The sequence below is a fragment of the Callorhinus ursinus genome, unplaced genomic scaffold (genome assembly GCF_003265705.2).
Source record: "Callorhinus ursinus isolate GAN/ISIS: 27379988/994484 unplaced genomic scaffold, GSC_fseal_2.0 scaffold4, whole genome shotgun sequence".
Lineage (NCBI taxonomy): Eukaryota > Metazoa > Chordata > Mammalia > Carnivora > Otariidae > Callorhinus > Callorhinus ursinus.
In genome coordinates this window covers 100,914,497-100,929,572 of record NW_027397066.1, presented here as the reverse complement: position 1 = coordinate 100,929,572, position 15,076 = coordinate 100,914,497, and the positions used below count along the sequence as shown (strand labels likewise).

General features: G+C 44.3%; 1 protein-coding gene across 8 annotated transcripts in view; it reads left to right on the top strand.

Annotated features, from left to right (window-relative positions):
- Positions 1-554: 554 nt before the first annotated feature.
- Positions 555-15,076, top strand: part of TRPC3 (transient receptor potential cation channel subfamily C member 3) — a 70,672-nt gene continuing 56,150 nt past the window's right edge. For all 8 annotated transcript variants that reach the window (XM_073892211.1, XM_073892210.1, XM_073892209.1 and 5 more), the window contains exon 1: positions 555-783. In XM_073892211.1, coding sequence (XP_073748312.1) covers positions 569-783 — 215 coding nt within the window. In that variant the 5' untranslated portion in view covers positions 555-568. The remainder of the gene's footprint in view (positions 784-15,076) is intronic.

Genomic DNA, 15,076 nt, shown 5'->3' with positions numbered 1-15,076 from the left:
TAAGTGGAAGAGGGTTCTAGATCCTCCGGCAGAGAAATGGGAGAATACGGAGGGAAGTATCTCTGATTCCTCACTCCCTACTTGCTGGTCTGATTTCCTCTCCAGCTCGCTCTGTCTGATAAGGAATTGATTCTCCCTCCCCCACCCCCGCTCCCTCCCTCTCCGTCCTTCACCCTGAGTAACGGTAGTGTCCTAGCAAGTGATGCTGTCGGAGACAGGAGCCGGGCACCGAGGAGGCTTCGGCGCCGCCGCCACCGCCACCGCCGCCGCCGCCGGGCGGGAGAGCCTTTCCCAGCACGGGCGCTCCACTCGGCCCCGGGCTTCCTTCTTGCAGCCGCAGCCGCGGCGGCTGCTCCCACGGTTTCATGGTGGGCGGCGGCGGCGACTCGGCTTTGGTTCCCGCCTCTAACTGCTCGGTGTCCGGCCGCGCCGTTCTCTCCTCCTGCCTTCCGGCCCGGGGCTGCCCGGGGCTGCGGGCGGTGCGGAAGGGGCGCCGCGGAGAGACCCGGCGGCTGCGGCGGCAGCGGCGGGCGGCCGGCATCCCCACGCTCGGACCGCGGCAGGCGCGATGTCCACCAAGGTCAGGAAGTGCAAGGAGCAAGCGAGGGTGACCTTCCCCGCGCCGGAGGAGGAGGAGGAGGAGGGTGAAGACGAAGGCTCGGAGCCGCAGGGCCGCCGGCGGGGCTGGAGGGGCGTCAACGGGGGGCTCGAGCAGCGCTTGGCGCCCTCACAGCGGGAACCGCACGGCTACTGCCCGCCGCCCTTCTCCCCCGGGCTGGACATGTGAGTACCCCGCCGGTCCGCGGCCCGCGCGTCGGGAGGGCAGTGCCGGGCGGGGGGCAGGATGGCGCGCTCCGGGCCGCCCCGCCACGTGCCAGGGACCCCCAAACGCCTCCCGGCACGGCACGGCAACTCTATTCGGGGCGACTTGGGGATGCAGACCTCGGTCGGGAGCCCGTCCCCTTGGTTCTGCTTTGTGGAGGGACTTGGGGGCCGCTGAAGGCGTGGCTGGGGCTCTGTCCCGGTTCAAGCGCACGGAACGGCTCCGCGGACGGACACAACGGACGCCAGACTCGCTTTGCAGCAAGCAGACACGTCCTCTCCTAGACGCACACTACTGCCCCATGGGCTGGGACCCCTCGGCAAATGAACCCCGCGCTTACCAGAGGAAGTCAAAGAATAGTAAGGTGTGCATAGACCCAGGCGCGCTCTCGAACTTCGACCTCCTCCCCGGCTTCCCAGCGTGGAACTACCCTGGGAACTTGCGTCTCCCCTCGACGCTCCCAGCGGCCCCAAGCCAGGGCAGGGGAGTGGGGAGAAGGCAAGGGAAGGTTTGTGATACGGAGTGTGGGTGTAAGTTTGCCCAGTCGCCTCATTTCTCGATAGTCCATTCACAGGTGGAGGCAAACTGAAGCCAAATCCTCAGGGGAGAGTGGGCGCGAGGCAGCCTCGGGAACTGTTTCGTGGTAACTTCGGCTGTAGTTCCCAGGCGGCTCAGGGTCAGCAGCTGCTTTCTTTTTAAAGAAAGGTAGAGGTTGGCTCTGTAGTGTGTAAGAAAGAGCAACTTTTCTCAATTTCCACATCTTGGAGCCAGCCTTAGCAGCTACGAGACATAGCGAGGATTAAACGAGAGCTCTTAGTTTTAAAGGGTGCATGCTATTTTTCTTGTCACATACCTTGGGCGTGCCACGGGGTTTACGTGAGTCTTTTTTAGGAAAAACGCACAGACCTAGGTAGAGAACTTCGGGTCAGACGTGGCGGGCGGCACTAACCGTCTGGGTGGGGTAAGTGGTTCTTGGTGAAGGGATGGAGGTTATGCAGCGCCCCCTGCTGCCCTAGAGCTGCCACATCCTGGTCCCAGGCTTCTGGGGCGGCCTCCAGACAGACCTAATCTCGCATCGCTCTGCCCGCTCAGAGCCCGCGACTGGCCCTTCTAGATTTGCTTATAAAAAAACAGAAATCAGCCGCTAGGAGTAGATCGCCTAGGGAAGGGTTCTGATTTAAAATGAGCGACGCATCCTGATGTAGTTCAATTACTGCCGAAGATTAGCCTGGAGTGGAAATGGCTCAGGAAATGGAAGGAAGGTATATCCTTAGGGATTAAAGCATGCCGGCTCGCTTCCCAGCCTCCCTAAGATTTTAAGACATTGTCTATTTTTCCTTTTGCCAGTTTGGTTTTTATAACCCAGTTCAGTTTCTTGACTATTTAATTTTTTTTTCTGTTCCCTTCAATCCACACTAAATGGGACACCACTGCCCTCTTATCTGAGAAAATAGGGTGGATCAGAAATTACTCACTTTGCCTTTTGGAGTTTGAGGTCAATTACGCAAAATACTAAGGCAAATTCTATCGTAAACTTGTCTACCTGCTAATAGAAGAGAACATTTTTTTCTATTTTCTGACTTTACGTAATTCAACAAGTAAATGTCTTAGTGTATTTACTTTGTAAAGCGCTTGAGAAGATCCAGTCATCTTAAGGAGACAAACATTAATAAATGTTTCTTTGGGAGGTAGGGCAGCGAGCTCTTCATGTTTGAGTCCTGTCATTTGCTAACTTGGGCACTAGTTTGATATCTGTAGAAAAAATCAGCTCTTTATTCCTCCTTCAAGTAGAATATGGCCACAGTTTAAAAGCTCAGAAAATGAACACAACAAGCCTAGGATGGAACTGGAGCAGGATAACCAGTCTCTCAAAGCCCCAGGCTCATTTTCAATAGTCAGAAGAGAATAGCTGGACTTAAAATTTAGCCAGAATGCTGAAGATAGAATCCCACGTTTACCAAAAAATTCCTCAAGGTTATCCTGTTGCTCATTTCACTGCTGCATGCTCCAGTATTCCATTTGGGAATTTTAAACAGACTGACTTAGGAGAAAGAATGTCATCTGCTGTATCACTAACAAGAGTTTTTTTAAAAATATCCTTTGATAGAACTCTTGATTCAACCATTGATTCAAACCAAGACTTTCTTTTTCTCAATTGTTTGCAAACCTAGGACCAAGTAGTCTGTCATTGGCAAGATTACCTCATTCTCGAAGTTTTTAGTTATTAAATATATCTGATAAAACTCCAAAAAGTCATCTGAAGGCAGTTCTCATGAGTTTCGATTCAAAGACATTTCTTAACGTGTTTGCATGTGCCAAGTGCAAGTTAGGTACAGCGAGCCCCAAAGATGAGTATGACAACTTTTTGCACTGAAGAAGTTTAAAATCTCATGAGGGAGAGGTGGAAATGAAACTGGGCATGAGCTATTGTGCTATAAATTAGAGTAAAATAAGTCCGTAAAAACATACAAGGAAGGAGCTATGAAGGATCAAGTGTAAAGGAGCGATGGACTATGTAAGGTCATGGAGAGATCAGGGAAATATTTATGGCTCTAAAAGATAGGATAGGAGACAGAGACAGAGTGGGACATTAATTGAAGCCCTTCCCCCCAAAATGTTAGGCATGTCTGGGGAACGTTAATTGAGTTTGGTTGGAACATAGAGTATGTGTAGGTGCAGTGAGATTTAGCTGGATGTATTGGTTTGGGGCATTAATATGGAGGATCTTGCCAGGAGGAGACAATAGGGAGCCACTGATGGTTACAGAGCAGCAGCAATTTGAGAGTCTGAGAGCAGGATGGATTGAAGTGGCAATTGAGAGAATGTCAATAAATAAATTAGGGGGCTACTATAGCCATTCTGGCTGAGATTAGGATCTGTAATAGTGTAGTACTGGTGGGATGGAAAGGGAAGAGGTTGGAAGACAGAATACACAGATAGGATCTATGGGAATATGCAACTAACTGCCCATGAGGGATTTAAAGAGAAAGCAGAGGGGCACCTGAGGGGCTCAGTCAATGAAGCGATTAAGCGAAGCATCTGCCTTTTGCTCAGGTCATGATCCCAGGTTCCTGGGATCAAGCCCCATGGCAATCTCCTTGCTCAGCGGGGAACCTGCTTCTCCCTCTCCCTCTGCCCCCCTTATGCACGCGCGCTCTCTCTCTCTCTCTATCTCAAGTAAATAAAATCTTAAAAAAAAAAAAGTGCGTGTGAGAGAGAAAGAAAGCAGGGTCAGAGATGACTTGGCGATTTTGACCTAGATAACTGAGATCTTCGATGTCATTGTTGAAAAGGAAAGGACAAAGGAGGATCTGATTTTTCAGATAATTCTGATTAGAGGTGTCAAGCAGGAAGAGGGAAATGCAAGTTTAAAGCTTGGGAGAATTTGAGAATCTACTGGCTGATGGGGCTAGTTGCTGAGTCATGTGAGTATATGGTATTACCCAAAGAAAGAGTGTAAAGAGAGAGACAGAGAGCTCTAGACTCCCTTTTCTGAAGGATTTTTGTTGTTGTTTAGAGGGTAGAGAGAAAGGGTAGCAAGATGAAGGAGCAGGTGGGTACTAAGGCAAAGCTGCCCAGAAAGAACAGTTTCAAGAAAAGAGAAGAATTGACCCATAGTTGGCAAATATTTGATAAATCAAGAGAGAAACTTATGAGTCTACTTTTAGAAAGAAGAATCAATCCTTATATTAACATATGTGCACATAATCATTAGATTTCTCAGCAGTGATATCTTTAAAAGAGAAAGACTTCTAGAAAGGAAGATTCTGTTTAGTTTTTCTTCAGAGGTAGTACTGCCAAAAATGTGTCATAACAAAAGCAGTAATTTGCGTTTATATAATATTTCATGCTGGAACTGGGAAGGGATCCCCCGTTCTTAGTGCCTGCCCTCTCTTGGGTCTGGTACCCTCACAACCAGAGTATCTGTGTTTCTATTTCTCTGGAGATTTCATATCCTATCTTGCTTATTAGGGTGAGGGTATCAGTCAGTGGGGTAGAGATCTGGGGAAAGAGTTCTACCTGATCTTTATACAGACTTTCAGCCAATTCCCTTATTTTGGGCTCTTGCCTCATCTCTACTTTCTGGGATTTCTTTTGCCTTCAATTTCTGGGCCTTTTCCGGAATTGAGCAGGGTGGATCAACTTGCTTCTTGTTATAGGCACTCTGGCACTCTGGATGGACCTTCCTTATCTCCACTAAATCATTTACCTGTCTTCCAACTTCACATATTGTGTAGTTACAGATATTACAAATGTCTTCTGGTTTCATGGAAGACAAAATCTGTGTTACTTTTCTCTGTTTTCCTTGCTGTTTAGGGGAGATAATTTTGGAGAGGAGAAAGGGTAAGAAAGGCCTTTATTCCATTGTCTTGAAACCAAATATCCCTACGATTATGTTTTAGGTGTTCATTTAAGCCCCAGTGAAGACTATATTATTAACAGGCCAAGATTGCAGAAGGCAGAATATTCTTAATCATGACTGATCTTATCGCGTGAATGGAGTAGATAGTAAGCTATACAGTGTGATATGAGGGTCATGAACTCTCCCACCTAAAGTCATCTTAGTACCACACTTCATAAAGCTAACTAGTATAGAATATTTTGGGGAAGAAAAATAGAATGTTTGAGTTGCAAAGGATTTCATCTAGTCCAGTCTCTTCTTTTACAAATTGATAAACTGATTCCGAAGTTGGACCTCTAATTCAACAGCAGCCCCAAGTCATCTGAAATCTCTAGGCTCTTAGGGCTGTGCTGTTCACGCCGTGGCCTCCTTTCCGTTCAGCATTTCTCTATTCCTCAAAGAAATTTAAAAATGCATTTACTCTTGGGAGGAATAATACAGGACACTACTAATTAGTATTAATTCATTTATGAGATCCAATTAAGTCATCATTTCAATTTGACTGCTGATGGCCCATCAACGTGAGAGAGTTTGTAAGCCAAGCGGGAGGACTAAGAATGGAAACAAAGAGGGGAAAAGAATATCTCAAAACATAATTGACCCCCTGCCAAATGTCATTTATGGTTTTCTCTTTTCTTAATATCAAAGTGGTGAGAGGATCCTGGAGCAAGAGGGGTTAGAATTTGAGGGATTTTTCATTACTGGCCTGGGATAGCAAATGTCTGTCCTCTCTCTCCCTCTCTCTCTTTCTCCCGCCCTTCCTCTCTTTCCTTCTCTCCCCTGCCCTGAATATTCTTAACCATTGAGCTTTGCCTTTGCCTACAACATCCCATAAACCCCCTTACCCCAGTTGACAGTAAACAATAAAACACCATGGGAAATGTAACAGGTTGAAGAAACCTGTTTTTACTGGGTTCCTGGGCTCTTGGTAGGAGGAATGCTTTAAACTTCATGGCTCAGGATTGAGATTGTCCCCTCAGGGAGCATGCTTAAGGAACAGTGAATGGCTGCTGAGCAGTCTTCTGAGGAGGGAGGCTCTTACCTTGACCAGCAGTCTTCCTTTTCAACCCTGCCCTCAACATCACACGGGATAAGTCTGGCAGGAGAGCCTGATTAGTGGCCCGTGCAGGGTGAGCACGTAGGAGTCTGGCCCAGATAGAAGATCTGGAGTTGTGAACTATGGGGTGACCAACTTTACACTTGGCATAAGGGGCTCAGCATTGATTTTATGAGAATAATTAAGATCGTTACAGTGTTTTGTCTTTAATTTAGCATCTAGGCCAGGGGTGTCTGTCTACAGTTACCTAGTCAAAAGAAATCCCTTATTAAAAAGTAAACTTCCCTCCTTTTGCACTGTTCAAATAATAGGTGACGGTACAGATTTGGTCTTAGATCTTTTAAAAAGTGAGATTTAAATGTCCACAAGTATATGACCTGTTAAGGAAAGAGCATGATGATGCTACTATTCTACACCAGTTTTGCATTTCTAAATATATTTTGTCAAGTAGTCCTGATGCATATGGATTCTGTTGAAAAGTAGGCTGCAGGGTGACAAGACAGGAGCAAGCATCTAAAAACTTAAAACTTTTGACTTAGGATGTAGATGATAGTGATAGAAAACCAGATCCCTTTGCTTCTAATAATATTAAAAGTGTATATGGATATATATATAAAATAAGTTTATATGTATATTATATAAAGTATTAATCTATATATAATATCCTCTAATATATTTAAGTAGCCAAATATGAATTTCTCTTGGGTCAGTAGAAGTTTTTGATTTTATTATTGAGTTTATTTTTTTTTCTTTGTGGTTCTTTTTTTAAAATTTTTTATTGTTATGTTAATCACCATACATTACATCCTTAGTTTTTGATGTAGTGTTCCATGATTCATTGTTTGTGTATAACACCCAGTGCTCCATGCAGAGCGTGCCCTCTTTAATACCCATCACCAGGCTAACCCATCCCCCACCCATCTCCCCTCTAGAACCCTCAGTTTGTTTTTTAGAGTCCATCGTCTCTCATGGTTCGTCTCCCCCTATTACTGAGTTTATCTCAATTCTTGTTCAGTTACAGATTGAATTCGTATTTGACTTCTAATTTCATTGTCACTTAATATTCCTGAAATAATAAACATGAGTTTTAGGAAGTATTGTGAAAGAGTTTATTTTTGAAGATAAGCTTCATTATTAGAGCTTATTAACTCTAAGATTTATCCCCATATATTTTTTAAAGATTTTATTCATTTATTTGAGAGAGAGAATGAGAGAGAGAGCTTGAGATGGGGAGGCTCAGCGGGAGAAGCTGACTCCCCGTTGAGCAGGGATCCCGACGAAGGACTCAATCCCTGGACTCCAGGATCATGACCTGAGCCAAAGGCAGTCGCTTAACCAACTGAGCCTCCCAGGCACCCCGATTTATCCCCATATTATCACAAACGTCACTTTTTTTTTATTTAAAGTTTTTTTTTTTTTTTTTATTTGACAGAGAGACACAGCGAGAGAGGGAACACAAGCAGGGGGAGTGGGAGAGGGAGAAGCAGACTTCATGTTGAGCAGGGAGCCCGATGCGGGGCTCGATCCCAGGACCCTGGGATCATGACCGGAGCTGAAGGCAGACGCCTAACCACTGAGCCACCCAGGCACCCCCAAACGTCACTTTAATATCAAAATCAAGAGATGTGGAATTCATCAGATACTTTTTGTGGTGTAACTAAGAATTAAATGTGATTAAGCAGAAATCTGCTTTGAAAGAAGAATAATTGTTTACATTACTTTAACTTCTGATTATTAATTTATATTATTCATGACTTTTATAGAAGAATTATTCTAATTCCCCTCCACCTCTGCTTCCACATATTATCATATGTGACCAAGTTTTCTTTAATATGGAGGGGAAAATTGTCTGATCTCTGGGTCTTCAGTCTTGTGGTTTAAGCACTCATGCGTCTGTGCAAGCATGGCTCCAACAGATAGATATGCATCAGCCATGTACTGAAAGCCAGGTGTATAGAGATAAAGGGAGGCGGTTTCTGCTATTAAGGATGTTACATTATCTTTGAAGAGCCAGGCATAAAAGCAGACAATTGAAAGCAATGCAGGGGCACCTGGGTGGCTCAGTCAGTTAAGCATCTACCTTCAGCTCAGGTCATGATCCCAGGGTCCTGGGATTGAGTCCCACATTGGGCTCCCTGCTTAGTGGGGAGCCTGCTTCTCCCTCTCTTACTCCCCCTGCTTGCGCTCTCTCTCTCTGTGTGTTAAATAAATAAAATCTTTAAAAAAAATGCAATGTAACAGTCAGTTTAACCGAGTTGTTCCTGAAAGCAGAAACATCTAAGTGCTAGAAAGTACATGCGTTTAAGAAGTATTATCATGTCATACAGGCAATGATTAGGGGTCTTCACCTCTGCTCCCAGTGGAGGAAGGAACACATTGTTAAGTGGCCTTTTTGCTTTTCTGGTTGTGGCTGCTGAGGGGTCTGGCAAAGAGCTTTCATGAGAGGGATGACAAAGTGATGAAGGGAGAAGACCGGAGCTTTCCTCCTTAAATATACAACAGCCTCTTTTCTCTGACTTGGCGATTAGGGTATATACCCAAATTAGCATTGTCTAATAGATTTATTAAACTCATACCTAGAGGTTTCTGAATATAGTACAGGCTAACAGAAACTGTCAGGAAATTAATTACTGTGGAGACCCAGATCTCTCTCCAGACTTGTAAGTGCTGGAATCTCTACCTATTAATTTTTTTTTTTTTTTGGTGGGATGAGAATCTTTAGAAATGAAAGCTATGCTTTCCTGTTTCTTTTTTTATAAAGATTTTATTTATGTATTTGACAGAGAGAGACACAGCAAGAGAGGGAACACAAGCAGGGGGAGCGGGAGAAGCAGGCTTCCCGCTGAGTGGGGTGCCCGATGAGGGGCTCAATCCCAGGACCCTGGGATCATGACCTGAGCCGAAGGCAGACGCTTAACGACTGAGCCACCCAGGCATCCCTGCTTTCCTGTTTCTTAAATGGAGCTCCTTATCTTGTTAGTTTGGTTGCTACTGAGACAATGTGTTATTGAGCTGTTTGTGGTGTCAGGAGATGCGAGCTCAGCAGTAGGCAGTGTGGGACATGGGACTCCCTGTAGCCCTGTACTCTATTCACCGAACAGTTGAATAGATTGGGCTGCCTTCCTCTAGTCTTCCATACTGATGCCCTTAGGGGATATAGTGAAGTTCAGAGTGTCCCCCACTCCACTTCTTCCCCTCTCCAAATACATATATTAAGAGATTTTCAAAACATGTGTTTTTGATGACTCCTTTGAGGCTGTTTGTGAGACGCCCTCCCTTCCTGCGAGCCCACTCACATGAAATCCATATCGTGTAGATGTCGGTTGTCTCCAGAGGCAGCCACGTTGACTGACAGCTGCCTGCTTGCCAGGGGGACTATGAGGTTTGTCTACTTTTTGACTTTTCATCTCTGACTTTCTTGTCCTTTGTCAGTGCCTGCTGCTTCCCACCCTTATCATCACTTCCAGTTATCACCACCCCGGACACTATAACATGGCCGTTGCTCTCTAATGCTTTTCCCCCCTCCTCTGTGCTTATTCGCACTACTTCTCTTCTGTGGCTCCTTCTGCTCTTCTTGCCCTTCACAGAATGACAGACTGGATCCTGGCCGATTGGCACATTCACTTTCTTCAGGGGGGTGAACAGCTTCATCAAAACAACTTGGGTGTTATTCTCATTGCTTTGGCTCACATTGATGGTGTTATTACTCTGTTTGCCAGCTTGCTACATGAATTGAGTAGTTGGCTAATTCTTCATTTCAATAAAGGATTTGACTTCTTTAATAATGCGCATTTGTTGCTGAGTGCTAGAGAGATTGTGATTCAATCCAAAGAGCAGTTTTTGAAGCTGTTCTTTCTAGAACCCAAATGTTCCAAAACATAAGCTAAGCATACATTTTAATAACATTATTTTGATTTGCAACCTTTATTCATTTTTTTCTTATTCCCTGGAGACAGCATGGTAGAGAGCCTGGGAGAGGACCTTTGAGCTCTCTTCTTCTAATTCTTTACCCTTTAATGACCTTAAGGAAGTGACTTACCATTCTGACTGAATCTCTTTGTCTATAGACTTAGTATCAGTTGGGCAGAAATAATGGTAGGTCCAGGGATGGAAATAAAAGGAACATCCCAGAGGCAGGTGTAGCAGGGTCAAGAAACCAGAACAACTTAGATGAGCAGCAACGTGTTGCTCCTGTAATTTGCCTGTAATAGGTCTTTCTCTTGAGCCTCCCAGCTGCTGACCAGGAGAAAAAAAAATAAACCAAATGTCCATCGTGTGGTTTAAATTCGTTTTTTAAATTTTGGGGTTTTTTTGTTTGTTTGTTTGTTTGTTTGTTTGTTAAACACTTATTCTCATCCAACAAGTGAATTAAACAGTCAAGCAATTAAGTTAATTAAGCAGTTAAGCATTTATGTGAGTTATTAGGAGGGAAGACTTGCCCTACATTATTGCAGGGAATAGGTCAACTAGGGCATTGTCTCTTTGTGCCTTGAGCTCATATCTAAGGCATTTTTGCTTGCTGATTCTTCCGTCCAGTCTCTTCAAGGGGTTGTAGTCTCCTTACGGTCCATGCATACACCTCTAGTTCAGGGCACTCTGGGGAGATGCTGTGAAGCCAATTTCATTGATCCTAGTTTGATGTTATAAAGTAAATTTTCCTTTTAATAAATAGCCTCTCACTTGGATAAAATAGCTCAGGCTCTCAGAAAGCCCTCCCCCCACCCCCGCCGCCCCCACTGTCCTCTGTAGCATCTGGGCACTAGAGGAAGGGAGCTTATGTGTCCCCTGGAGGAAAGAAAGAGTTGTTGTCCTCTGAGACTTCTGGTCTCTGGGCGATGTTCATTGTCTACTTGGGTGCTGCTTGTCAGTGAAAATAACTCTATCTTGGCTGACTTGCCTTTGTTATAACCCAGACATGCTCCTTGGCTTATATGGTTTGAGCTCAACTCCCAGGAGCTCCAGGGCTCTAACCCAGCTTACAGCACCAGCAGTATCCCTAGTCAGGGTGCAGGGTCTCTGGCTCTCAGCACAGGGTCCACACCACATGGGCACTTAGGGTGGCTTGACAAAGCCCACACCATTCCCTACTTAACCAGGCTGGGCTCTCCCAGATCTTCTGCCCTCAGTGGTTCCTCACTTTCTTGGATCCACATCTTAATTTTTACTTCCCTTTTATTTTTTCTTTCTTCTGTTAAGACAGGAAGCATCATGGCTTTGCTGTCAAAAGCTGTCTTGTCTCCACGATGAGAACATTCTATGATCAGGTTCCTTCAGAACTAATTAGAGAAATGAAGGAACTGAGCAAATCTTTCCTCAAAACAATTTCTCTTTTTCCTAAATTTTGCTTGCAAAATCCCATTTTTTTCCTACAAAAAGCTGAAAATTACCTTGCTCTTTCTCTTTGCACTCCTCTAAAATTTGCCTTCTCTACTTCTCCCCTAAACACACCCACCTAACTCTAACCAACCACCGATACAGGAGCAAGGAGCCTAATGCAGGGCTCATCCCAGGCCCCTGGGATCATGACCTGAGCTGAAGGCAGACTCTTAACCAACTGAACCACCCAAGTGCCCAGGAATATATATTTTAAATGAGCATCCTTTGAAATTCCCAAGCACACTAAAGGCTGGGAACCTCCAGCATAAAAACAATGTGATTATCCTGAATATCAATGACCCCAGACTATGAGGCCTTTAAACACCTGTCATACTGGCCTTGACAAAAGTCAAGTTGAAATAACATGTGTGAGCACTGCAGCCTAAGGGACAAAGAGCCATATGTTCGTTTAGGTTCCCTATGTTTTATTAACATTTAAAATTTGAACTTCGGGAAGCTGAACTTCAGCAAGTCACCTGAATCACAGTAAATAAGAAGGCTGCAAAAATGCCTTCACCAGTGACTCATAACCGCCCCCCACCTCTCCTGCTACCCCCACAGCAAGGCGTCCTGAGTCAACCAGGGCAAAGATATTGTATTTGGAAAGACAAAAGAGAAAAGCACCTTACTACTTTTTCCAAAAATACCCTTGACAGTATAGGAATATCCTTGACAGTATAGAAATAAGCAGGATAATGTGTTTATAAGACAGTGAAAAATGAATCTGAGGAACAAGGAAAACAAGGTTGGCTGGGCAGCATCCTTGAAAATCAACCAGGGAATTCTAGTTTGTTTGTTGTTGTTATTTAAGAGAAGTGTGACAGTAAAAGCAGAATTTAAGAAGAGCAAGGTGCTGGGGATGGTAATGGCATACAAGGAGGAAAATTAGGAGTAGCCTGTGGCACTGGAGAGAATCTGGAGTCAAATAGAGAGCCCTCAAGTTGAAGCTATATGTGTTACAGTGGGCAGGTTTTTTAATCTCGGTTTTCTTATCTATGAAAGGGAAATAATACCTGCTTCATAACTAAATAGGAATTAAATATGATAGTGCATGAAAAACATACCTATATGGCAGGTGCTGAGTAAAGTTTAGTAGCCTTCCTTCATGCCATCTCTGCTGGAAAGCTGGTCTAATAATCCAGCTATGATTGGTTAAAGATCTGGAAGATGGTTCTGGCAATGAGAATTGGAAGGAGGGTCCGGTACACGAAACATTCCAAAGGAGAAGCTTCAGAACTTTGAGACTGACAGCATCAAGACGGTGAGTCATAGATGACCTCGAAATTGCTTAATCTGGGGGTGCCTGGGTGGCTCAGTCGGTTAAGCATCTGCCTTCGGCTCAGGTCTTGATTCCAGGGTCCTGGGATCCAGTCCCACGTTGGGCTTCCTGCTCGGTGGGAAGCCTGCTTCTCCCCCTCGTTCTGCCTATGGCCCCCCCCTGCTTGTGCTCTGTGTGTGTGTGTCAAATGGATAAAATCTAAATAAAATAAAATAAAGAAATTGCTTAATCTGAATAAGGAGGGGGTGCTTGTTAAGAGAGAGGGTGAGTTGGGACATTTTAGAGTGACCAGGGGATAATAGGTGTACATGTAGGATCTGAGGTCAAGGGGGCGGACAGAACATGGGAAGAGATTTGGGAGCTCAATGGAACAAATAGTTATTGAGTACTTACTCCCTATGGGTCACTGGATAATGAGAAATAAAGAATTACCTGACCATCCAGGAATATGTGTACATGTGAGGGGATATTTATTAATACTGTATTTCTTTAAAAAAGAATTCTTGTAACCATAAAATAGGTTTAGAACACATGGAAAATATGATCATTGATTTTAAATGTATGTGAGAAATCATTTAGGAGGAGGGAAAAGAATGTACCGGAAATCTGGGGTAGAATAATGATGGTAACTGAACACTTTTAGATCTAAGCTGAATTGCTAGATTTCCTGGGCCAAAAAGAAAAAAAAAAAAAAGGCAAGGGTTATATAGTTCATATAGTATTAGATTAAAAGAAGCAAACTTATCTGGAAAGAGAGGCCTATTAATACAGAATTCTATGATAACTTTAGTATTTGCATCCTCATAAAATGTACAATGGATATGGATATGACAACCTCCTAACCCTTTAAATGCAATTTTGAAGACGACATAGTATCCTTTTAAAATTATCAATCCTTGATAAAAGCAAGGGCGTGACATTAACGAGTCACTGGTGAAGGCATTTTTGCAGCCTTCTTATTTACTGTGATTCAGGTGACTTGCTGAAGTTCAGCTTCCCGAAGTTCAAATTTTAAATGTTAATAAAACATAGGGAACCTAAACGAACATATGGCTCTTTGTCCCTTAGGCTGCAGTGCTCACACATGTTATTTCAACTTGACTTTTGTCAAGGCCAGTATGACAGGTGTTTAAAGGCCTCATAGTCTGGGGTCATTGATATTCAGGATAATCACATTGTTTTTATGCTGGAGGTTCCCAGCCTTTAGTGTGCTTGGGAATTTCAAAGGATGCTCATTTAAAATATATATTCCTGGGCACCTGGGTGGTTCAGTTGGTTAAGAGTCTGCCTTCAGCTCAGGTCATGATCCCAGGGGCCTGGGATGAGCCCTGCATCAGGCTCCTTGCTCCTCAGGGAGCCTGCTTCTCTCTCTGCCCCTCCCCTCTGCCTGTGCACTAGCTCTCTCTCTCATGCTCTCTCTCACGCTCTCTCTCAAATAAGTAAATAAAATCTTTTTTAAAAAATAAAATACATATTCCAAAGCCCCACCCCTGAGAGATTCTGACTTAGTTCATCTAAAATGGGTCCCAGAAATCTGCATTTTAATAGGCACTCCAAGTGATCTTGAGGCAGGTGGTCCTCATGTCACATTTAGAGAAACAGTGTTAGAAGTCAGGTGAGTTTATGTCAAAGTTATGAAAACTGAGGAGTATTACTTGTATTTTTACCTCTGAATGCAATGGAGCAAAGGGTTGCCTTTGGGTACACCAAAATATTTCTCAAAAAGAACTTTTTATCTGCTTTTGTTTGGAGAAGTACCAAGAATCCAAAGTTTGTTTCATATAGCATGCATTTTTTTTTTCTTCTTGAGATGTATGGTCACTGTCTTACTCAGCTTGGACTGTCAACAAAGTACCATAGACTGGTTTAAACAACAGAAGTGTTTTTTCCTCACAGTTCTGGAGGTCAGAAGTCTGAGATCATGGTGCCAGTATGGTCAGGTTCTAGTGAGAGCTCTCTCTTCCTGGCTTGCAGGTGGCTCTTTTTTCTGGGTCTTCACTTCGTGGAGTGGGGGTGGGGTGGGGGGCTTGAGGTGGGGGGAGAGAGAGGGAAGGAAAGGACATGAGAACTCTCTACTGTTTCTTCTTACAAGTGCACTGATCCCATCATGAGGGCTCTACCCTCATAACCTCATCTAAT